Source organism: Podarcis gaigeae (assembly GCF_964106915.1).
Source record: "Podarcis gaigeae genome assembly, chromosome: 9".
In the NCBI taxonomy this organism is placed as follows: domain Eukaryota; kingdom Metazoa; phylum Chordata; class Lepidosauria; order Squamata; family Lacertidae; genus Podarcis; species Podarcis gaigeae.
The window spans coordinates 59,919,141-59,945,146 of NC_139685.1; the positions used below are offsets into that span (position 1 = coordinate 59,919,141).

The window sequence follows — 26,006 nt, forward strand, 5'->3', positions numbered from 1 at the left end:
GATGCTTTCTTATTAATAAGTGTCCTTTGGCTTTCCACCCATGCAAAGGCTGATTTGAAACTTGGCAAACCTATGGAAAGGACCACACCTACATGTGCTTGTACACACACACACACTAACAAAGAGCATTCCAGAACTACTTCTTTGACAATGTGGAGCATGATATTTGGCCTCAAAAACTCTTGAGTCTTCATTTCTAGAATATTTGGTTTGGCTGGAAAGAATCTAGGTACAATGGCAATGTAGGAAATGACACTTACTCCAAACTTTCAAACATGCATTATTTAGAATAACCACTAAATACATTTTTACATCTAAGCCAAGATGGCAAAATACTAAATCTAGTTGTCTACTGTCATTTGATTCTCTCTTAGGAGTCTTCTTATCCTACTACTTATAGTTTGTAATTACTTTCTTGAAAATCTAATTTTCCAAAGAATGCTCTAATGCAGGTATGGGGGAGCTTTTGGCACTCTAGATATTGCACATCTTTTACCATCCCTGGCTACTGGCCATGCTCGCTAGGGCAACATCTGGTGGACCAAAGGTTTCCCACTCCTGCTCTGAAGGTTAAATATGTAGTGCCATCTCTAAAGCTAAGCACATCTGGTCATTGCTAGTGCCTAGACAGGAAACTGGTGAAGACAATGGGATTATAATCAACCTTATACACAAAGCCAAAAAAGATGCTACCTGTTTTGTTTTGCTTTTTTAATTAACCAGCCTACCATTCCTCATCAGCCAACACGTTTCCTTGGTGGCCACAGAAAAGATGCTTCCTTTCACTTTGGATTTGGATTTGATATCCCGCTTTATCACTACCCGAAGGAGTCTCAAAGCAGCTAACATTCTCCTTTCCCTTCCTCCCCCACAACAAACACTCTGTGAGGTGAGTGGGGCTGAGAGACTTCAGAGAAGTGTGACTGGCGCAAGGTCACCCAGCAGCTGCATGTGGAGGAGCGGAGACGCGAACCCGGTTCACCAGATTACGAGACTACCGCTCTTAACCACTATACCACACTAGCTCTCGACTGGTCAGCATGCAGCACTTGCATTCAGCATGGAACACAGTAGACTGAGATATGGGGCAGGGCAATTTGGCCTTTCTCCACCTGTCTACTCACTCAGTTGCATGAAATTCTAGTGAAATTCTAGATACAAGGATGTATACCAGGGGTGCCTAACCTGGTGTCCTCCAGATCTTCCTGGACTCCAACTCTCATCAGCTGCAGCCAGATTGGCCAATGGTCAGGGATGATGGTGGTCATAGATTAGTTGGAGGGGGCAGTCACACCGTGTGAAGAAACTGCTTTTATTCCAGTTCCATCCTCAACAAATGCTTTGTAAACGGCAGCAGCATTGTGACATGCTCTGGCTGTGCTATGCCTATTGTAAAAATGCTAGCACTGATGTAGCCAAAGGATACAGCATCCACCTTAAAACTGAGTCATTCATACCCCAGTACCCTCCCCCACCCAGCCCAATTTTATTAACCCAGCAATGTGTGTCATTTATCCCTTTAGAGGGGAAAGAAAGTATGCACCATAATTGCAAAGGTGTTCCAAATCTATAGCAAACGCTGCAGAAAATTATCTTGGCTTCATCATATCCCTCCCACATGCACTTATCAAAGGAGAAGAGGACGAATGTATAAAAAAGTTATGATCAGCCACATGCAACACGATGTAACACATTCATCTTGCTCTTTTAGCAACTGGGGTGGGGCTGTGCAGAAAAAGGAGACCTGTAACCTAGCATAAAAATGAGAGAAGTATGGAATGATGACGACAACGTGATAAGGTATCTGACCCACCCACCTTTTGCCCCTTAAATTCCCCCCAGCCATCTGTGTAAGATTGCATCTGAAATAGTAAGTTGCTTGAAAGAGCCAGCTATTCTATTTCCTATTTACTGTTTCCATTTGTACACTACTGGCTATAAGAAGGTTCTGTTAAACATCTGCTATAATCCAGTGAGTCATAGGGGCATAGGGGGCCTCAGATGTGGGTGCATAGCATTGCTCACTGAAAGTAGGGACTATTCCCCAGCCTGGAAGAGGGCAACTCACAAAACATACAGACCTTTCTTCAGACTATGCTCGTTTTCTTTAACACACTGTATTCTAGTAGCAATATTTAACCACATGCATAATTATCACTAAAATCGTATTAAATATAATTGAGAAAAAAATAGTAATAATACCATTCAGTGTATTGGCAGCCATACCTATTTAGTGGTTGTCAATTGGGAAGAGTAGCATTAGTTCTTACTCCAATGTACTACCCCTTCCCAATAGGTACTGTTGAAGTTTTATACGAAACACCAAGTCTTGGGGTGCAATAAATATCCCTCAAGAGCTGGATGCAAGACTCATTTTAATGGAGAAATTAATACTGCATTTCATTTCATTTCATTACTGCAACATAAACTCCTTAATACTATGTAAAATGGCAGACTTCAGAAGTGTCTGCGTGGGCAGGGGTGGAAGGAAGGAAGAGGAACACCCCATATCGAATGTTGAGGATATGGGCACATTTGAACCTGGAACTTCAGGTTGAAGAATTCACAAAGGCACTTCTCCCGGGTTAAGAACTTAATTCGTTCTGGAGATCCGTTCTTAACCTGAAACTGTTCTTAACCTGAGGTACCACTTTAGCTAATGGGGCCTCCCGCTGCCGCCGTGCTGCTGCCACACGATTTCTGTTCTCATCCTGAAGCAAAGTTCTTAACCTGAGGTACTATTTCTGGGTTAGCGGAGTCTGTTACCTGAAGTGTCTGTAACCTGAAGTGTCTGTAAACTGAGGTACCATTGTATGTGCTTTGCCTGCTTTTCTTTCTAACTCAATCTAAAAATAAAAAAAAATTATCTGAACACTTACCCTGCCACAACCCATTCTGACATTATAGGAAGGCTTCAGGGTCTGAAACTCAAGGGTGGAGCCTTTACCATAACATGACCAAAAGTGAAATAAGAACAAGCACAGAGAACAAAGGTTTAAATTGCTCTTCTGTGGCTTTTTATTGGATGCCCACTATGTAAATAGATCCAACTTCACTCCCCAGGTAACCTAATACGAAGTGAAGGAGCATTTGTACACAGAATGGATTTCATGGAAGGGATCTTCTTCCCTCCACTGTAGTAAAGGACAAATGTAGTAAAGTGACCGTGACAGATGGTACGTAAGGTGCCTGAAAGCTATGGCCCAGGGGACAGCAACAATGGATCATGCTGGAAGCCTCTTTCCTTGCAATGGGTGCAGGTCCTGCTATCTGCCTTACCCTGACCCATGGCCTCATGTACCTGCTACTTAGGAGAACAATAGCCAGAGTACTGTGTTAGAGCAGGAAACTGGAATCAGAAACTGCTCTGTGCTGGATTCTGAAGCTGTGATGAATGGAGGAGCAAGAGCTTTTGGGGTGCTAATGCTGTGAGCCCTTCCATCTTATGCTCTGGTGGTGTATATATGTAAATAAAACCATATATCCTAAAGACATCACAGTCTTCCTTCATTCTAAGGAAGCTGAACCCTGGAGAAGAACTTGGTGTTTCTCAAAGCTCAGAGAGTGGGATGCAGTGTAATATTGCTTCATTTTGTTTTGTTTATTTTTGCTGTTGTTTCAACCAACATGGTAATATCAACCACCCAAAAAGAATATACATCATATACAATATATACATAAATACAACAATAAAACACAATAGCAACCAACAGATGACGACGATGATGATAGATACAAACTAATTTCAGATAACACAACACAACATAACAATGCTTGGTGGAAAACATGATTGCAAGACTACGTTGAACAGAAGATATTGCATAGCTAAACTGGGGATGCGGGGAGAATGAACAAAAAGATGAAACACACATCTACTGTCAATGTCACACATTCGTACTCAATCTTCTTTCTTTGTTAAAAAGGACACACATAACCTTACAAGTTTAAACACAAAGGGTACTCATTCTTCAAAACTAAACTGTGATCTGCATTACAAATGCAAGATCACAAGATGGCACTTAAGAAGGTTTTCACAAACACGTAATATCTCTGTATTTCTCTTCTTCCAGAGAGTTCTATGCCAGTGCTTCGTTTGCTTTCTCTCAGAGGCTGCTTGGATTCCTAACTGATCGATATAAGCACACCTGACCCTGTACTGTGGGTTTTTACATCTTAAGTTCACCCACATCTCCTGTTTCAGAGTCAATAATGGTGGGGAAAGAAGAAACTAATGGGGGGGGTGGGGAGAGGAGAGAACACCGCACACTCAACTGCTTATGGCAGGGGTAGGCAACCTAAGGCCCAGGGGCCGGATGTAGCCCAATCACCTTCTCAATCCGGCCCGCGGACGGTCTGGGAATCAGCATGTTTTTACATGAGTAGAATGTGTGCTTTTATTTAAAATGCATCTCTGGGTTATTTGTGGGGCATAGGAATTTGTTCACCCCCCCCCCAAAAAAAAATAGCTCGGCCCACCACATGGTCTGAGAGACGGTGGACCTTATTTAAAGTCCTTTCCCTAGATTCTCAGCTTGCATTTAAAAGACAAAAAACCAAATTTCACAGGTTTCCCACTCCCAGCACAGAAATGCAAGGAAACCAGCACTGACAGAATTCCATTCCATTTCATTCCTCAGTAAAAAGTAAATATGATCCCACCTTCTAGGAACCTGGCCAGCACTGCAAGGTACTTTGATAACTGGCACTTAGAAGTCATGGAATAAGAGGAGAGATTATTTTATGGGTCAGTAACTGGTTAAGGAACAGGAAGCAAAGAATAATGGGCAGTTCTTCCAATGTAAGGAATGACAGAATAGTAGAGTTGGAAGGAACCAGGAGGATCATCTAATCCAAACTCTTGCAATGCAGGAATCTTTCACCCAGCATGGGTGAGATTAACAAGAGTCTCAAGCTCTACCAACCAAAGAGTGGAGTTCCCCATGGGTCAGCATTGGGACCTTTGCTTTTTAAGCTGTTCATCAATGTTAGGGATGAGGTAGGCCAAGTTTGCTGCTGACACCAAATTGTTCAAAATGGGTAGTAAAATGGCAAATGTGATTCACTGTAAGCAAATGTAAAACAATGTACACTGAGGCAAAACAACAACCTTAATGTGGCTCAATCATCACTTGTTTTCTGGTGAGTGGTAAAATCTTGATTGTTTAAAAAACGGATTCTGGTTCAGATGTTTAAGGACCAGTTGCTGGTCCCGTCCCCGTCCCCCCCCCGTGCTGCTGCTATCTTTTAAAACCACAGTTTATACCATTTTTATTTCTGCATTTTACTTTACAGTGTATTCTTCTTTACTGTTTTCTACTTTAAACCTTCAGGATCAAAAACATGGGGTATTAAATGTGGTAAATACAATAATAAAACCGAGCAGAGCCTTTTTTGGATACTTAGAAAGATCTAGCACCCATTCCAACTAAATCTGTTAATTCCCCGCACCCGGCATGTCATATTTTGCAGGCTCTGCCAATGCAAGCTCTCTTTCTCACCCTGTTAAGACACACACACACACACATACACATCCTAGTTCATTTGAAGTTGAGCATGTGCGTTTGAGAGTGAGAGACAGACGCCTGCCCACAGCTGTCACAGTCAGCCCTACCGCAGGAAGCACAAAGTAATGCAGCAATTCCACCATTGGAAAGAGAACACCCATCTGTTGTTCCCTGGAAAATTCCTGGAGGCTAGATGTGTGTGAAACGCCCTCGTTATAAGCCTTTTGTTTGGTACAGATAGCACTACAGAATATGGAAGGTAATGAGCCACAGGGGAGACCAACTAGGAAAAGGGCAGATGAGAATCCATCAAACCAGACCTTCTTTTGCTTTCCTTGCTCAGGAAGGGGGATGAACAACATGTAAGGGAACTTTTGGGACCCAGCAAGATTGTTAAACTACTGGAAATGCCAGACATTTTCTTTTTAGGCTAGTCAGAGGATTTCATTAAAAGATTTTTTGTCTCTGTTGGAGTGTTGGTGAGTTATGAAAGTCACTCAAAGGCCAAAGGTTGGAATAATATTCTAATCTGGAATCTCTATACAGTGGTACCTCGAGTTAAGTACTTAATTCGTTCCGGAGGTCCGTTCTTAACCTGAAACTGTTCTTAACCTGAAGCACCTTAGCTAATGGGGCCTCCTGCTGTCACCGCGCCACCAGAGCCCAATTTCTGTTCTTATCCTGAAGCAAAGTTCTTAACCTGAAGCACTATTTCTGGGTTAGCAGATGTAACCTGAAGCATATGTAACCTGAGGTACCACTGTAGTTATTAGGGTGAGCAGCCTATTACCTCAGGTCTGAAAACCAGCATCTTGAATTAAGTGCAGATACTCTAGCAGTTAGTATCCAATTTCCAGGTGCCAACTCTATGACGTAACATTGACAAGAATAAGGAACAGAGTTTTTACAAGGTCTGGTTCAGTTCCCTTTAAATATTTCAGTGTAGTACAGTATCATATCAAAATAATTTCTTTAATTACTGAGTGCTGGAGAAGACCTGTTTATGATTATATTTTGGGAATGATACATTTTCTTATGTAGCTGGATTGTTTTATACCTTCTGGGTGTCCCATGCTCATATTATAAAGTAGTTGTGCTCTATGTTACAATTCAAGCACTGCTAGGAGTTGTTTCTTTTTGTTTTCCAATGTGTTTCTTACCAATAAAAAATTTAGTGTGGTGCGAGCAAATTTTATTCTGAAAGTGCAGTCTGGAGAAAAAAGTTTGACAACCACTGCTTTAAAATCTTATAAAGCAGAAAGCAATTACAGTGGTGCCTTGGGTTACAGACGCTTCAGGTTACAGACTCTGCTAACCCATAAATAGTACCTCGGGGTAAGAACTTTGCTTCTGGATGAGAACAGAAATCGTGCTCTGGCGGCGCGGCAGAGTGGTACCTTAGCTAAAGTGGTACCTCAGGTTAAGAACAGACCTCCAGAATGAATTAAGTTCTTAACCTGAGGTACCACTGTAATAAAAATAAAATAAAATGGAGGCAGAAGCAACAACAATAACACAAAATAAAGTACCGTAGACTTGGAGATACGGCAACAGAATAAATTCACAAAGATCTTGGGAGAACAACAGTTTTAACCAATGCTAGTCCAATCAGAGTAGACTCATTAGAGTTAACAGACATGAGTAACTTAGGTTCATTAATTTAAATGGGTCTTGTCTGAGTAGATGTAGCTGGATACAACCCAGTGTTTTTATCTAGCACCCAAAAGGCTGAAAAGAGTAGGTACCAGCTGTGGGCAGCCCTGGTAGAGTGTTTCACAAGCAGTCCACCACCACCAAGAAGACTCTGCGCTTGGTCACTACCAACTTCAACTCAGAACAAGGAACGTTCAAATAGAGACAGCTAGTTTTGACTGCTAGAAGCTACCATAGTGTGAAGGGCAGGATAAAAATGGTTTAAATAAAAGGAAATTATATCCTTCAAAATAAGTTTTTGTTAACAGGAGACTATTTTTGTTTCTTTGTAAATGAGCCAGAATTTAAGATTTAACTCTCCATTCAAGACTCATCTGGTGTCTTAAAAAAAAAAAAACCTTCATTGACACAATATTAAACCTATGGGAAACAGGACAAACTTGGTTGGCTTGGCCAATTATAAGTTTTCAGGTCGATGGTTCAGTTGATGGCTGACCATCTTGGCACCATGAGCTGATGGCTGTTTGAGAGTTTGGTCCCAGTAGGAGATGTTTCCATAACTGAGATTAATATGTTAGCAGCCTCATTAGGAGGCCAAGCTGTAAAACTGAGGACAAAAATGTTCCAACATATAATTCAGTATCTTCCATGACTGATACTTCCAAGGCCTGAATTTTCAGGAGCAACTGTTGTCCAGATAAGATGAGGTGGAATTGCATGGGGCGATCAAACTGTATAATGACAATTTTTAGCACCTTCTAACAAGAAAGGATTCATTATGGCAACCAATACATTGGACACAGCTGGAGCATTACATGTAGAGTTCAAGAAAGGTATTTGGGAAGGGACCCTGGTTCAGCGGCACAGCAAATGCTCTGCATGTAAAAAGGCCTTCAATTCAATCACTGTCAACTGCCTGAAATGCTAGAGAGCTGTTGCCAGTCACCAAGCTGAATTTATTTATTTTGTTATTGTTACATTTATACCCCACCCTTCCTCCAAGGAGCTCAAGGTGGCATACATGGTTCCCGCCCCCTATTTTTATCCTTAAAACAACTTTGCAAGGTAGGCTATTCTGAGAGATAGTTACTAACCCAAGGTTCACCCAGTGAGCTTCAGGACCAAGTGGGTATTGGAACCCTGGTATAATGTAGTTTCCTGTAAGACATCACTAGGAGAAATATCTCCATTTTGAACTATGTAAACCAGGCGTAGGCAAACTCGGCCCTCCAGATGTTTTGGGACTACAACTCCCACCATCTCTAGCTAACAGGACCAGTGGTCAGGGATGGTGGGAGTTGTAGTCCCAAAACATCTGGAGGGCCGAGTTTGTCTATGCCTGATGTAAACAAAATAATTTCTCTTTTCCTTCAGAGTTAAACTGCGGACATTTTTTAAACCATCTGTTGATTAAATTTAGTAATAGCCAGTATTGACAAGGTATTGTTCTTACTCTGCCAGTGTTTTCAGTAAATGAGTGAAGTCAAGAAATGATTTGTTTGGACACCAGCAGAAGGGAATCCCCGAGGTCCTCCAAAGCATGGAAATATGGTTATGGAAAGATCAGCAGGATCCACCCATTTGCTGCTTGGTTTGTTTTATTTTGCTGCCTGCCAACCACGTGGAGCCATCAGTGAGCAGGCACTTGAGAGGCTTCAAAAAATATTTTGTGCTGAGGTGGGGGGGGGGGGGAATTTTCTGTTACTCATTTTGCTGCCTGCTCTCATATGTCCCAAAGCTCAGGAGTGGAAGGATGATGATGATGGTGATGAAAATAATGTGAGGTGGGGGAGGTTGAAACTGGAGAACTGGGGCTAAAAAAGGTGAGCATACTTTTACTTCCCCCAGATCTGGTTGCCCCAGTAGGGGAAGCCTTCTTCCCTTCCAGAGAAAGGAACATAGCAGCAGAACCCAGAGAGGGCATCAGCCAACCGTTAGGGGTGGAGGAGCCAGAGTCAGATGAGGAGCTCACAGTCTGGTCACTCAAGACCTGGCCGTAGGCTCATGGGAACAGATGCATCTTTGCCGACTCATTGAGTGTCCGTACTCTTGGCAGTCTTGCAAAGGCACCAGAGCCTCACAAGGCACCAGAGCCTTGCCACATCTTCAGAAGAGTAGCAGATGGACATGCCGCCTTGTGAGGACAACTCTGCTGCTTCCTTGCAGTTCCGACCTCCTTCCCTTGATCCTGGACTCCTTGAACTCGGGCTGCTGCTTCAAGCTGGACGGGAGCCAGGACAGTTGCACAGAAGAGCTAGCACACAGCTGCTCGAGGAACGTTTTGAAAATGTGGGGGTAGGCGAAGAAATGCAGGAATCCCCCTGTTGCGGCTGTATTTGTTTTGCTGCCTACAGTAGGCAGCTGCTGGAGATGGTCCTCAGCTGAGTATGTGGGTGTGTTGAGAAGGATATGGCTTCTGTTGTTGCTGAATGCCCTACAGTGGGGACTACTCCAAAATGGCTGGAATGGGGAAGCCCAGTATAGAGGCAACTCCGTTATTATCACCATCATCATTCTCACTCTTTTCCTGATTGTTCCAAAATTCTTGGGGGGGAGAGACCCAGTGCAAAGGCATCATTATTATCACATCATCTTCACCTTTCTGCTGCTTCTGCCCAAGGGGGCAGTGCAGTGCAATGCAAAGGCCTCATCATCATCATTATCAGCTTTTCTCCGTTCCCAAATTGTTGGGTTTTTGTTGGGGTGGGCATTTCAGAAGCATCATTATTATCGCCACATTTTTCTCCTGCCTGGCCCACAAGAGGGGTCACCCCCAAATTGTTTGGGGAGGAGACAATATACTCTAGAGACAGAAACATTATTATGTCTCCTAAATCCGCCTACTTTTGAGTTGCATATAGATGATGTTCAGCCTCGAACATCACACTAGTCTAGGCCAGTAGTGTTCAATTACTGCTCTGGTGAGTTGACTTTCATGTACCTTCTGCTTATTTTCCATGTATTTCTTTTCTGTCCCACAAATATAATAATAATAATAATAATAATAATAATAATAATAATAATAATAATAATGCAGCCAGCATTATTTGTGACTATCTGTGACTCCACAATTGCATTTTCTCATTTTCTCATACAGAATTCTAGGGATTGGTGTCACAAAATTATTCTGATAGCTTTTCAACTTAATAATAAAGCACAGATCTTAAAAAGAAGGGGTTAACAGACTTTTCTCAGTGGAGACTTGGGGTGCAGGTTTATCTGCAGGCCCATAGTCAAGCTGTTGTTGATTTCCGGGTTTTAGTTTTCTTGTTTCTAAAGCCTCTCTCACCCTCTGCTATTTCTGTTCAACGTAAACAGCTATTGCGCCAGTTCCACTTACAGATTTATTCCATTTGATACACTTATTACCTCCATAATCATTTATTGATTGAATCATATGGTATGAAATTGGAGGGAACAATAAAACTTACTGTTTTGAGCCAGAGCTTGAAGCAGGCAGTCCAAGCACCCCTCCAAGCTATCAGCTGTGCTGTCAACAGCTGTTATCTTCAGCTTCTTCAAGGCATCGCTTAGATTATCTGCTTGGATAACATGAAGGAGAAAGCAAAATCAGTGTCCTGGTCTGTCAATTGTAGCTTATGGACTTAAAGTGCAAATCAACATAGATAAGGTGATGCCAACAAGTGCGCTGACAAAAGACATTGACTATTTTATCTCTCCCATTCCCTGATGCCAACAGGGCAAAGACTCTCTTTAGCTGGGGGGAGACAACAGACCCACAGCAGCCAGTTGGCTACAGGCCACACACTCACTTCCACCACTACTACCAAGTCACACAACAAGCAAAAGGCATTCTAAACTCGGTATTAGGGCAATACTTTTATTAAGGTAAAGGTACCCCTGCCCGTACGGGCCAGTCTTGACAGACTCTGGGGTTGTGCGCCCATCTCACTCAAGAGGCCAGGGGCCAGCGCTGTCCGAAGACACTTACGGGTCACGTGGCCAGCATGACATCGCTGCTCTGGCGAGCCAGAGCCGCACACGGAAACGCTGTTTACCTTCCCGCCAGTAAGCAGTCCCTATTTATCTACTTGCACCCGGGGGTGCTTTCGAACTGCTAGGTTGGCAGGCGCTGGGACCGAGCAACGGGAGCGCACCCCGCAGCGGGGATTCGAACCACCGACCTTTCGATCGGCAAGCCCTAGGCGCTGAGGCTTTAACCCACAGCGCCACCCACGTCCCAATACTTTTATTAGGCCAACAAAAATGCCACAAAACACTGGGCATTTTGAGTTCTTCAGACTCTTCATCAGGCTAGATCAGGAGCAGCGACTCCAACCCTGGTTTGAAGAGCCATTTGGCTCCTAGCTTATATATCCGAGTTTCTTACACTGGAGATAACTGACAGTGGAACCATGAAGTCTGCACTCAGTCACTGTTCCTTCTTCCAAGCAGCCTTTGGTGCAACCAGAAATCTGCCTAGCACCCAACGCCTCATTTTAATGTGCTACCTTCTCCCACACTGCAATTTAAGGACTATGACCAGATGCAGGCTCCATGGTTTCACCATCAGCCTATTTTCTTTCCCCTTCTCCTTTGTTTTATTTCTAGCCTGGTGAAGAACTCAAAGGTTTGCACACTATAGTTATTATATTCTGATATGACATGGATTCCTGAATTTTTTGATTTATTTATTACATTGATATCATGACTTTAATCCAAAGACTTAAAGTTAGCCTATATTGTGCTCTCACACACAATAATTGATTATACAGGACTTAAGCTGGAATCAGAAAATATTATTTGTAGTTTTTTTTAAAAAAAAAATCTTCACCATCATAGAAGTCATCTCATACCTTGACCCTGTACAAGGGTAGCTATATTGAGGTTAACCCTAACCCTATAACATAACCAATTATTACAGAATCAATTGCCAAACGCAACTGTATAGTTGCTGTGTTCTGGATACAGAAGCAATTGAGCTACTTTACTCTTTTCCATTTTGTGAGAGAATGAGGAAGCTTTCAGGAATGAAAAAGAAAGAAGCCAAGAAGTTCCAATGATGAAACGAAAACTCTGCCCCCTGATCATGTTTTAAAATATGTTTTCTGTGGCTGCACATTTATGTTCCCATGAAGCATGCCTGGCACTAGCACCTTAAATATTCTGTTTATTCAAGAGGCATAGTAAGTGCTAACAGCTGCAGCTTAGTTGTTGTTTTTCCTTCTCTTTGCCAGATGATGACTAACCTTACATGTGAATGGCTTAGCCTTTTAAAAAGACACAAGGAATAATTCAGATTCCATGCCCACTAAGACTGTAATCCTAATTGTCCTTATTTGGAAGAAAGTCCTATTGAAACTGAAGGGGAATGAAATGCACACCACAGTGCTAAGTCAGCAAAGCGGAGATATGTCTCCCCCCAAACAATGATAAATACCTCCTATATCTGCTAAGTAACACAATTATTATCCTAATCCAAATCCTGCCATATGACAACTTTGTGGTATGTCTATCTCTTGCAAATTCCAAGGCATGTGAACAACAAAAGTGTAAAGCATTTATTTGTTTATATTATATTTAAAGTATTTTATGCAGTATTCAGGGTAAAAACCATTCCAAGGTAGTTTACAGTGCATAAAATACATAGAAAATTATCTATAAGTAAACAACCAGCAAAACAGTAAACAAAACAGCAGGGGACATCTGTCATTGTAACTCAGCTCAAAAAAAATTTTAAACCATTTCAAAATCAGCATCATAATAAAGCAATCAAGAAAAACAATCAGTTCTTAAACCTTGATTAAGGGGACATTTTCACCTCAGCATTCCACAGCCAGCAGGTTAAAATATGTTATGTATTTGGATAATAGTAATGCCTATACACATTAGGTAAGTATATGGAATTGGAATTGTTAGCTTGAATAATGATATAGTACACCTTTTATTTTTATTTTATTCAATTAAGCTGTTCCTGAAGAAGATGAAGAACAACTCCATAGCTACAGGATTGCTAACCAATGGGGCATCCACATGAGGCAATCTAAAATATAGTTGCTTCAATTCCACTTCTTCCTTGCTGTAGATAATTGAACAGTCTCATTTCCTTCGGTGTCTCATATATTTTGAGAGATTCGTAATGGGAGTCTAGTTCAAAGTGACGCACTAGATCAAACAAGTCAGAAGCTCATGGCTTCTTCGGTTGCATTGCACTCCCACCCCTCCGTATTAAACTCTTCCCCCAAAACTTCCTTCCACTTCTCCTTGTGGCTGATAAGCAACCATTCTGTGTTCTGCTGAGTGCTTGCTAAAAGACAGGGATGATTGGCTGATGTATTTCCTCAAAGTAACTAGAAATGTTTTCCTGAATTGGTAATTTACCTGCTGGTAGAGTCTGGAACCAGTGATTTATTGGGGAGGGTGTCCGTGTCAAGGGAAAAAAAAGTATGGAGCAGTCTGAATTTAGGATGAGGCAGAGACTGGCATAGGAAGCAGATGTTTACAGCTGGAGTTAGCTAAAACTGGGTGCAGCTTTTGCTGCAACAATTGTTCTTTCAGAATCTGATGCAAGGTTAGAAGTTGGGCTACCAGCTTTTGAAGCCATAAATTCTCTTTTAGAGGAAATTACACACTGTACACTGGCTCCCTCAGCCAATAAAGCAACATGAGCGCCGCAACCCCAGAGTCATCCGTAACTGGACTTAATGGTCAGGGGTCCCATTACCTAAAACCATCAAGGATACATATCAAACTTTGCCTTGTTTCCGTAACTTGGTCTCAGATACATTACAATCAAACAACAACATCCAAAAACTCTTTGCTTTGGTGTCCAATATGGGTCCCCTGTATAATACTTTAAAAATTAATTTTGATGTTGCAGAAACGAATCGCTCCAACAAGAAGGCAAGCAGGTAGATTTCTACCTAACAGAAAGATAAAACTGCCAAAATCAAAACAAAGCACAACAATGAAAGAGGCTTATTTTATAGTATTCCCTCATGCAGAAAGGATCTGGGTTGTATTTTGAGAAAGAGCATATGCCATGAGGAGCATCCTTGTAATTATTCAAATATTATTCCAGTTCTCTAAAGGTACTGAAAGAAGATTCCAAGCACATCTTAATGCAGCAATGTATCTCCTCCAGTTCCCCAAAGTGTTAGTTATGAAAAGCATTTTCACTCCTGTTTTAAGCATCACAAAGGAGTGATATAACAGACCACTAGAGGTGTCTGAGGAAGCAAAAAATTCACTGGCCAGTTCCTTTGCAGCGGAAATCTGAAAGCATCAATTTGGATGAGGTAGGGGAGGGTGGAGTATAAATAAATTATTATTATTATTATTATTATTATTGGTGTCAGCTAGGGTGCCCACCCCCAAAGCCCACTCTGCCAGGGAAAATTGATTACTTATTAAGACATATGAAAATCAATCTGTTCCCCACCCCAGAACTACTATACATCTAGTCCTTGAAGTGCCTCTCTGCAACCTACCTAGAATCTGAGTTGAAATGTGGACCTCTGATGTCATCAAATCCTCAGAAGTCCTGATCCAGACTGGGCCACCTGCAATTTGCATTTTCAAAAAAAAAATGTTTTGGGGTTTTTGGCAATGCAAATTGCAGGCATGTAGAGCAGTTTAGATTAGGACTATTGGGTGGAAGCCAACGATCAAACCACCTCTACTTCCCCATTTCAAAGCCCTTTTGCAAACAGTCTTTTGCTGCTCTTTAAACTTTCAAAAACTGTCACATTTGGCCCAATAGGAGATAAGGTATGCTGCCCAGAAAAGGTATTTTCCACTCTGATGAACACAATACAGAGTTAGAATGGGAAGGGCAGCTTCCTATTTGACTTAACTAAAAGATCAGTCCAGAAACATCCAATATTACTGGATATACCATATTTTTCGCCCTATAGGACGCACTTTTCCTCCTCCAAAAATAAAGGGGAAATGTGTGTGCGTCCTATGGGCCGAATGCAAGCTTTCGCTGAAGCCTGGAGAGCGAGAGGGGTCGGTGTGCACTGACCCCTCTCGCTCTCCAGGCGTCGGTGCGCACCGACCCCTCTCGCTCTCCAGGCTTCAGGAAGAACGGGAACTCCCACTGGGCTAACAAGGCTTGGGGACATCTGCACGAAGCACGAGGCACGCTCTGGAGTGCGCCCCTTGCTCCGGGCTGCAGGCTGCTGCCCGTAAACCTTGCGAGCCCGCGGGAACTCCCGCCAGGTTCCCAAGGCCTGCGGATAGCAGTCTGTTCTGGGGGCTGGGGTCGGGGGAAGCTTGGGCTTCCCCTGCCCCAGCCCTGTTTATATTTATTTATTTTTATCCCCCCCCCAAAAAAAAAACACGAGGTGCGCCCTATGGGCCAGTGTGCCCTATAGGGCAAAAAATACGGTATTTCTCCTTTTAAATTGATGTGAGCAACTTTGGAAGACAATTAGCTGAAAATTGGAATACACATAGAATATATAATAATATATTTACCTATAATAGTAAATAAATATAAGTCTGTCAATCCAAGTAGTAAGTGGCCAATCTTGACTACTCCAGAACTGCTACAAGAAGACATGCCTTCTTATCATGCCTCTACTGCAGAGAAGTTTTTTATGTTCCTAGAGGTGTCAAGATAATGTTCCAGTCTGCTTTGTGAATTCAGAGGCAATGTATCTGACTTGGCTTATCTGCCAATTTGGCTGCAATGAATTCTTGCTTAAGAAAGCTGCAGGGCTTGAAAACTTTGTGGCACTGTCAGAAATATACTGGCATTTGCAACTACAAAAACCATCTTTCTAGGAAAATAATAGTGAGAGAAGCTGAGTGTCCGTTCTAGATAAGGATGCTCTCTGTCCATTAATTTTCTGAGCAGAGTAAAATGGAGAGTTATTTTATATATACTTCATACATATTATCCCAATAAACAGTCTTGTGTACGGTAGTTACAGTATTTCCTGTCTAATTTATCTTCATGAAAAACTATCCGTGAGGTAGGTTGGGCTAACAGACAGTGACACGCAAAAGAACACCCAGTGAATTTCATGGCTGAATCAGAATTTTAATGAGGCAGCTAAGAAGGCATAGCCTCATTAGTACATGCAACTCCACAGATGAATATCAGGGTTAATAAAACTACAGTTAATGATCGTGTTTTATTTTAATAATGATCTCCCCTCTGCTTCATGAGATAAAAAGTGGTTAGTGGACGAAAGTGTTAGGTAGCAAGAACATGTCAAGAGTAGGGTGGTAACAAGGCGGGTGTAATGAAAACAATGGAAAAAACACACAAATTCTTATCCATGGAAATGAAATGCATTCTGTTGCAATTTATAAATAATAATTATAGGTCACAAAACAACAATATAAAGGACTGGATCCAAAGATGTGCAATCAGAATTTTGCTTGTGCAGCAGAGTTGTTTTACTTCCTAGTCCTGCTGTGATGTCTTACCCTCTTCAGGATCATAAAACAAGAATAACATGAGGTATAATGCAGTAGAGGGCTAGACTTGGAAGACAAAATCAGAAGAAATTGTGGGACAGCAACCCTATGCCAGCAGCAGCGCCGTCCACTCATGCAAAGGATGTTCTATATCCCAGCCAAGGAATTCGCTGATACTATCAACATGCAGCACTGATAACACTTTAATGGCCTTGTTCAGACACATTAACAGCCTTGTGAACAAGTGTCTGGCTCATGCACTCCCTCATCCAATCTTCGCTTCTGGCATGGCCACAAGAAGATCAGAAACCTCTGCTTCTGCTTTCAGTTACCCAAAGCTTGGTGTTACATCCAAACACTAAACTGTGGTTAGTTTTAACTATGGTTTACTGAAACATGCCAGCTTCATAAACCACACATGGCTTGTTCCAGTATGCCATAATTTAAGACTATCCACAGTTTGCTGAGCTTAAGACATACGTAATGCTAAACTGTGGTTAGTTAAAAACTGAAGCAAAACATTCTGATCTTCTTGTGGCCAAGGACAAGGGGTCACAAGCCCTTCAAATAAGCACACTTTGGGATTATGTCCAAACAGGGCTATTGCTTCACTAATATAACAAGCTTGAAATCAGAAGCAGAAATAGTCATCAAAAGGATTATATATAATGTATGCCATGTTGTTCTCTCTATAAAAGACATACAAGGTGTAATGCAACAAACATGACAATAAAAGCTGAAGGGTCTGTGTAACTTTTCTGGTAAACAAAAAGAGAATGAAGAATTTTACTTTGCCTAATGTCTTATAGCTTGCTTATTGGAGAACAGCAAACATCAGCACCCTTGCAAATGAGCGTAGAAAAGTTACAACCAAAGCAGTTGCTAGCTCTACCAAAAATGTCCAAGGCAATATTTATTGGGCTAATCCCCATTTCTGAGTCAGAGATTAGCCATTATTATTATTATTATTATTATTATTATTATTATTATTATTATTCCTCCTATATTTCATCTACTGGATTTTATTTTTTATGTTTGTTTTCAATCAAACATTACCATCTAGTCAAGCTTTCATTATTCAGAGTCTTGGGGATTTTCGTTTATTTAAGTAAATAAAATTGGCACAGCCATGTTTATTTGCTTTGCAAGATATATACATCTTAAATCGAGCAACAACAACAAAGCTCTGGAGAAACAGGAGGCATGGGCAGATTGCTAATTGGGGTTTGGGGAATGCTTTTTAAACTGGCATTAGGAACAAAAGGCGTCCACAATGGGTAAAGACAATCTAAAATCCTTTGTAATCATAGCTAAATCTACATCAGAATTGCTCACAACAAAAGACTCTTCAGCAGGTAGTAATCAATCAGCCATGGTAAGCAAAGAAGGAGGGATGCAGTCTACAGATCTTAGGTACAGAATTAGTTTCATTAAATAGCGTGGGCATGAGCAATGCACTGCTTGTTGTCATTTGGGGGAAAAACAAAACTATTCTGATGTATCCCGATGGATAGACCTTTCATTGCTAGAATAATAATCTATAGCACTATAGCAAAGAATCTGTATCTCTATGCCAGACTCGTTTCACCGAAGGAATTATGCAAATACAGGCACAGCAAAAAGAGATCCATTTTCAGGCATTCACAAATGTGGACATGCTGGTGGAAACATGCCAGAATTAGTGAAACCAACAACATGTAAATTCTCTCTGGCTTCATTCTTTCCTCAGGGGACAGCCCAGCTAATTATCATCTTCTGCAGAAGAAACATGTTTTAAGGTACAGTGCTGTGATTCATTTCACCACATAAGAACTGTGAAGTTGCCAGCTAAGGAATCATCTTAGCTTTTAAGGAATCGTCTTAGCAAAGAAAATGATAGCTGCAGACAAGGGCTGTTATCACAACCCATTCCCCTCCATTATGGGAAAATGCAAAACCAGGGTGCAACTTCAACAACGTCTCATACCTCACAAAAAAAAAAAACACAAAACATTATTTCAGATTTGAGCTAGCCAAGCACCAAAGTAAGCTGGATTTTGGGTAGTTAGCTTCTTCCTGCTGAGACTACTAAAGAATATAAATGAATATGGGTGGAATTGCCAACTTCCACTAAAAATTAAAACAAAAAAATAGCATATACTCATTTAGCATCACAAAGTCTGCCACCACACATATACACACACTTACTTATTTCTGCAATCTATCATTGATTCTGAAGTTCTAATGCCACAGGTGAACTTATAGGCTACTCCTCAATGTTATAGCTTTTGTCACTTATGCACACCATCAGTTACACTAAGGATGGGGAACCTGTGGCCCTTCAGATGTGGTTCCCTCTTATTAACCTATCAAAGATCTGGAGCAGCTACTAACTGAGCAGACAGGTGACTGTATTCTTTCTCAAAGCAGTGGCACATGGGAGAAATTTGGCCATGCACAGGTTTCCAATTTGGTTCACGAGGCCATTTCCCTCCAAACAGGGCAACCAGCCCCACACCTGATGTGACACTAGATGTGGGGCTGGTTAAGAAGTGGATGGATTGGCTGCATGACCAAGTTCCCTGCAGAAAGGAGTCATGCCAGCCTTATGCTCATCACTCTGCCAGGTCTATGTGCAAAGGTTGCCAAGTGCCAACTGTCTGCTAAGTGTCTGGGAACTGCTGCATAAGGGATTTTTTATTTTTTAAAAATTGTAATGCCTCGTATTTTTTTCCATGTAACATTTTTACAAATCCGTTTCATTTGTTGAGACATTAGGGGGAGAAGAAAAAAAAGGGGGGAAGGGGGTGGAGGGAGGGAAGATGGATGGGGGTGGGGTCGGGTGGCGATGTTTCTATTATGCTTAATGTATGTAGAGTTTGGTGTCAGCGTTGCTTGTGTTGTTCACTTGTGTTCCTTTGGTGGTGAGAGAGGTTGGGGTTGGCCTTGGGTGTGATTGTTTGTTTGTGATTGGCTGTGGTGATCTTTGCTTTCGTGTGTGAGTGGGGTGGGTGGGTGTTTTGGATCAGGTTGGCCATATTGATTTGTATGATGTTGGTGGATTATTGTCATTGTCTTGTTGGGCTGTATATGTGATAAAGGGGAGCCATGTTGGTTTCTGCTTCCTTCACTGAGCAGCGAAGTGCTTGTCACAAGACAATGTTTACATTCCACAGTCAAGTGCTGTTGAGTTTTCTCACGGGAAAGGAGACTGGATGTGACGTACACTGGTTTCCTGTTTTTCACTGTTCTTTGCAGTTCAGTGTGATTCTCTCTGTGCTTTAGAGGAGAGAGGATGCCTTTCTCTGCTCCGGCAGAGGGAAGATGTTTTTCTGTAAATTACCAGCTTTGAAGTGTAAATAAAGTAATATAGAGCATGTTGGCACGTACTCCTCATCATTCCGCTGTGCACTGGACACTGCTTATCTCCAACATTTGGTTATGGGCCCAGAAAAACGCAGTGTTTTGAGAATGGACTCCAGAAGTCGGGCTCCTGGCAAAGGAACAAAGGAGCAAAGAATTGGAGTGCCGGCAAAGGATCGGAATGCAGAGGGACAGATCGGAACGGAATCTGCTCTGCACGTCAAGATGATTTGATGAGGTATGTGCTACAGCTCCGGGCAGCCTGCCAGCTTCTAATTAATGGCTTTATGGCTGGACTTTGAACTTTTATAGCCGGTTTTGCCGTGGCACAGGCAAAAGGCTAGAAGGATAAATTTTTCCTATGCTGGGGGAAATCGAAAGTAAAGCAGCTGCAGCAGTGTCGCAGCATGAATTTAAGACAGCAGAGAGAACTTTCACTTTTGAACTTGCCTTTGGAATGCGGTTTGAAGCAGCTGCAGATAAGCAAAGCAGTTAAGCAGAAAGGCACAGGTTCACAGGCAGAGGCTGTTTTGAATTTGCTTTTGGATTGAAGCAGCTGTACACAGACGCAGCATGTATAAAGCAGCCTGATTTAAAGCAGCAAAGATGACGCTAAAGGCTAATGCCAAAGTCATGATGGCCCTTCAGGATGCTTGTGGGATTCCTAAGCTCAATAGGAAGAACTATGCGGACTGGGTTCTCTATGCAGAGGCTATTCTGCGGAAAGAGGGTCTGTTTAAAGTTATTACAGAGACCCCCCCCCAGCTCCAGTTACAGATGAATGGAAAGCTATGGATTCCAAGGCAAGGGGAACTCTTACGTTGATAGTATCCCCAGAAGAGCTCTGTCTGTTGCGTGATAAGACCTCAGCCAGAGAAATTTGGGACGCTTTGAGAGAGGCTCACTTGAGGACAGAAGCTGGGTCCACAATGTTTTACTTTAACAAGCTGCATAATATGGCTCTTGCTGAAGGTGGAGATGTGCGTATACATCTGATGGAGATGCAGAATCTGAGACATGAGCTGCAACAGAGAGGACTCAACTTTCCAGAGGAAGTGTATTCCTTTATGATACTACAATCTTTGGGTTCAGGTTGGGAGTCTGTTGCGACTCAGATTGCTGTACAGCCAACTGCTCAGCTAACAGTGGACTATGTTACTGCCGTGATATTGAATGAAGCGGATCGCGGGGTGCTAGCTGCATCAACAAGGGGGAGACTTCACAGACGTCATCCCATAGTGCAGTGGAACCACCAGATGGCGCCAAAGCTTTGAAGGCAGTGAAATGCTACACGTGTGGACGTCTAGGCCATATGAAGAGGGAATGCAGATATCCCAGGGCCAAGACAGAGCAGCGCAGCGAAAGCTCATCGCGTGGAAAAGGCCGAGGCAAAGGCAAAGGTCCGGTGTCCAGGACAACGCAGCACAAGGCAATGGTCTCACGCTTCACTCCAAAGGTTGCAGAGGTCCAGAAGACGTCTAGATCTTTCTTCGTTGTTGATTCAGCGGCGACCCACCACATGTGCAACGATAAGCGACTGTTCGTGTCTTTTACACCGCAGGAAGGTGCGATTCACCAGGCGGATGACCACACAATCCCCAGTAAAGGCTACGGAACTGTTGTTCTTCACAGTTTGGACTTATCGATACAGGATGTGCTTTATGTGCCAGATGCCAAGCATAATCTGCTCAGCGTTGGACAGCTGAATGAGCGGAAAATTGACGTTTCCTTTAAGAACAAAAGGTGCATCATCACAAAGAAAAATGATTATGTATTGCATGCTGAATATGTTGATCGTTTGTATGTTTTGTATTTTGATGATGTTGTGCAGGATGACACTTGTTGCATTGCAGGTTCTAACAAAAGTTTGCATGCAGAATGTATTCACGATTTTCATCGAAAATTTGGTCATTTGCATTTTGAGGCAGTATCTAAAATGCCTGCCTTGGTTGAAGGTATGACTATTAAACCCTGCAGGTACCACATGAAGTGCAAGGCATGCGCAGCAAACAAGGTAAAAATGGCTGCGAAAGGTAAGGTGTCTAGTAGGCAAGCTACAGAACCATACCAGGTTGTTCATGCTGATTTGGTTGGACCACTAGCGCCCTCTTTGGGTGGAAACAGGTACTTCATGGTTCTCATTGATGCATTTTCCAGGTATATTTATGTGTACAATCTCAAGCAGAAATCAGAGGCTTTTCCAAGGTTCAAGGAATTCTGTGCTTGGTTGGAAAATGTGCATGGTAAGAAGGTAAAGACTCTTTTCAGTGATCGCGGGGGAAAATTCACTTCTCAGCAGTTTGAAGCTTTTCTGACTGAGAAAGGAATTCAACACGATTTGTCTAGTCCTCGTTCGCCATGGCAGAATGGACTTGCGGAACGAGCAAATCAGACATTGCTTCAAGGGTTAAAAACCTTGCTGCATGATGCCAATCTTCCAGAGAGTTATTGGGCCGAAGCTCTCTCATGTTTCACTTACAGTTATAATCGCAGGTTATCTTCAGCGATTGGTTGTACCCCCTATGAGAAGATGTTTGGCAAGAAGCCATACATCAAACACATGAAAATTTTTGGTTCTGACATGTGGGTTCACTCACCACAAAACTCCAAGTTAGACAAGCGTGGATTGCATGGTATCTTTCTAGGTTATCAGAAAGGGTCTTACAGAATAATGATGACTGACTCTAAGGAAATTAAGCTCACAAGAAGTGTTGAGTACAATGCCAAGTGGGGGGAGAATGTGGGAATTTTCCAATGTTATCCTGATGACAGTGATGAAACTGAGGATAGTCAAAAGCAACCGCAACAACCCACACCCACTGATGAAGGTTCTGATTCTGAGTCTGAAACTGAATCGGGTGATTCAGAGGATTTCAAGAGTGCGAAAGCCTCTATGCGACCCTCTGAAAGCTCTGATCAAGAATTGGAGGAACCATTGTTCACAATAGGTCACTTTTCTCCTAAGAAGGAAGAGGAGAGTGTTGAAGACTTAAGGCTAATTCGCAGGTCACAGAGAGCCACAAAAGGCAGACCTCCAAAGAGATTTGCTGATGAGTTTGCTAAGATAGCAGTAACAGCTGTTAAAAAGCTCCAAGAAGGTGTTTGAACCTTCGAGTTTCCAAGAAATCCAGGATTTGGATTCAAAGGAAGCTGAGCCATGGTTAAATGCCATGAAGGCTGAGCTTGATTCCTTGGAAAGGAACAAAACATGGGACCTTGTTCCAGTAGTTCCAGGAATGAAACTGCTTGGAAGCAAATGGGTCTTCAAAGCGAAGACTGATCAAAATGGCAAGATAGTCAGACACAAAGCCAGATTGGTAGCCAGAGGTTTTGCACAGGTACCAGGTGAAGACTATCACGAGACCTACTCACCCACCGTGAGGTATGAGAGCATTAGGCTTATGCTCAAGCTAGCTGCAGAAGAGAATCTACACATTAGTCACCATGATGTGAATACAGCTTTTCTGTACGGATCTCTAGATGAATCACTTTATATGCTTCCACCTGATGGCGTACAGGTAAAACAGGGATTTGTTTGTGCTCTGAAGAAGTCCCTTTATGGTCTCAAACAAAGTGCACGGTGTTGGCACACAAAACTCACTGAAGTATTGTTTTCTCTAGGTTTTAAGCAAGGGAAAGCTGATCCATGTGTATTTGTCAAAGAGGAGGGGCAAAAGAAACTGTATTGTTTGTTTTATGTTGATGATCTTTTATTCTTTTGGAAGGATGTCACAATGTACAATAATGCCCTAGCTCAATTGAAAGAGCACTTTGACATGAAAGATCTTGGTGAGGTAAACAACTACCTATCTCTGGAAATAGAGAGAGATCAAGATGGTAACATTCTAGTACACCAGTCACGTAAAATTGCTGATGTGTTAAGCAAACTAAACCTGATGGATGCTAACCCTGTAGACACACCGATGACAACAGGTTATCAGGTAGATGACACTGGAGAAGCATTTTCTGATACTACACTGTACAGAAGTGTGCTAGGCAAGCTAAACTTCATTGCCAGATGTTCAAGACCTGACATTGCTGTTAGCTGTAATTTGCTAAGCAGACAAGTCAACAATCCTACTGTTAAGGATTGGAAAGCTCTGAAACGCATAGCGCGGTATTTGAAAGGCACTATGCATTACAGACTGAGATTTAACAATCAGAAGTCTGGCGGTCTTGAGATATTTGCAGATGCAAGTTTTGGAAGTGACACTACAGACAGGAAAAGTACGTCTGGAGTTTGCTATAAGTACAATCAGGGTCTATTTGATTGGTCATGCAAGAAGCAAACAACAGTTAGCTTAAGTACTTGTGAAGCTGAACTGAATGCACTGTCTTATTCACTTAAGGATTGTGAATGGTTGTTACAATTGTGCAAAGACATAAAAATTCCTGTCAAATGTCCAATCCAGGTTTACCAGGACAACAAAGCATGTTTGGCTTTGCTGAATTCTGAAGGTTGTAAGCAAAGCACGAAGCACTTGCAATTGAAGTTGCAACATGCTAGGGAACGTATTCAAAAGGGACTCGTAACGGTGTCCTATATGCCAGGTAATGAAATTCCTGCTGATGTATTGTCCAAGATTGTATCAAGGGATCAACACTGTACCTATGTGCAGAAGTTGGGTTTGTACTGATATTGTACGAACACGCTGCCCAGTGATGTTCACAGAAAGGGGGAGGATGTTGGTTTCTGCTTCCTTCACTGAGCAGCGAAGTGCTTGTCACAAGACAATGTTTACATTCCACAGTCAAGTGCTGTTGAGTTTTCTCACGGGAAAGGAGACTGGATGTGACGTACACTGGTTTCCTGTTTTTCACTGTTCTTTGCAGTTCAGTGTGATTCTCTCTGTGCTTTAGAGGAGAGAGGATGCCTTTCTCTGCTCCGGCAGAGGGAAGATGTTTTTCTGTAAATTACCAGCTTTGAAGTGTAAATAAAGTAATATAGAGCATGTTGGCACGTACTCCTCATCATTCCGCTGTGCACTGGACACTGCTTATCTCCATATGTGATAAAGGGGAGCCATACGTCTTCTTCTGTTTGTCCCCGTGTCAGTTTCAGTTTATTGGTTAATTTTTCTAGTAGGGCTGTTTCCCATACTATTTGGTACCATTGGTCCATGTTTACTCCTGACAGGTCTCTCCAGTGTCTGGTTATGGTGTTTCTGGCTGCTGAAAGTAGGTGGGTTATGAGTTCCTGCATAAGGGAATTTGATAGGTGGGTAGAACCAACCCACTTATCAATCGTCTGACAGGCAAGTGACTGACAGGCAGGGTTGCCCACTTATCTGTCATACCAAGGACTTGTCTACTACATGGAGCAACTTAAAATGGCCTTCATGTGTAAGCTCCACTCACTTTGCACCTTAATTTTTTTTGGCAATGGTTGTCACTCAGTGACAAAGCATCTGTCTAGCCTACCTGGCCTACATAAGGTCCAGGTTCAATACCAGTCTTTTCCAGGTAAGGCTGTGAGAGACCCCTGACTGAACCCCTGTTGCCCGTTAGTGTAGACAAAACTGAGGTGGATGGACCATTGGTCTAGCTCAGTTTAAGGCAGATTCTGATGTTGTTAGGTTAGACATTTGGTAGTTCTATACTGTCTACACTGCCTGCAGTTTGAGGCAGCGGTCTCCCTCAGCCCCAACAGGGTGTTTGTTCACCCTGGTGTATGGAAACATTATGGCCCATCACACAATGGCTTCATCACTATACAACACTGAAGTCTGTTTTCCATTGTAGGAACATACTGCATCTATATGAAAATGCCCAACTGATAGGATCAACCCAAGATTTTCCTGGGAATAAAGCTTCTATTAAACTTTCAAACAAGAGTGGCTCAAAGCTTCACTCCAATCAAATGATGAAATTAAAGTGATCCTTTAAAATCCCCAGTATTAACCCTATCTCATTCTTTCCCTGTAACTTTACTGATATCCTATTAAATCTCTGCAGTTCTAAGTGGCCATTAACCTTCCGGATACATCTGCAGTTTCATTTCAAGAGAGCTGTATGATGCCAAAAGCAAGTGATAGTGATTATTTTCAGAAAACACGTTCCAGCCCACATGCGCAGCTGGGTGAATCACCACACTTCAATATTCGAGATTTTATT

At 42.2% G+C, this 26,006-nt stretch overlaps 1 protein-coding gene across 9 annotated transcripts in view; it reads right to left on the reverse strand.

The window, feature by feature from the left end:
- The window catches only part of RAP1GDS1 (Rap1 GTPase-GDP dissociation stimulator 1), a 104,105-nt gene that overhangs the window by 52,016 nt on the left and 26,083 nt on the right, over positions 1-26,006 (reverse strand). For 5 of the 9 annotated variants that reach the window (XM_083756574.1, XM_083756572.1, XM_083756570.1 and 2 more), the window contains exon 2: positions 10,589-10,696. In XM_083756574.1, the coding sequence (XP_083612700.1) occupies positions 10,589-10,696 (108 nt within the window). Of the gene's footprint in view, positions 1-10,588; positions 10,700-26,006 lie in introns of all 9 variants that reach the window. The other 4 variants (XM_083756573.1, XM_083756571.1, XM_083756569.1 and 1 more) reach the window with 1 other exon arrangement.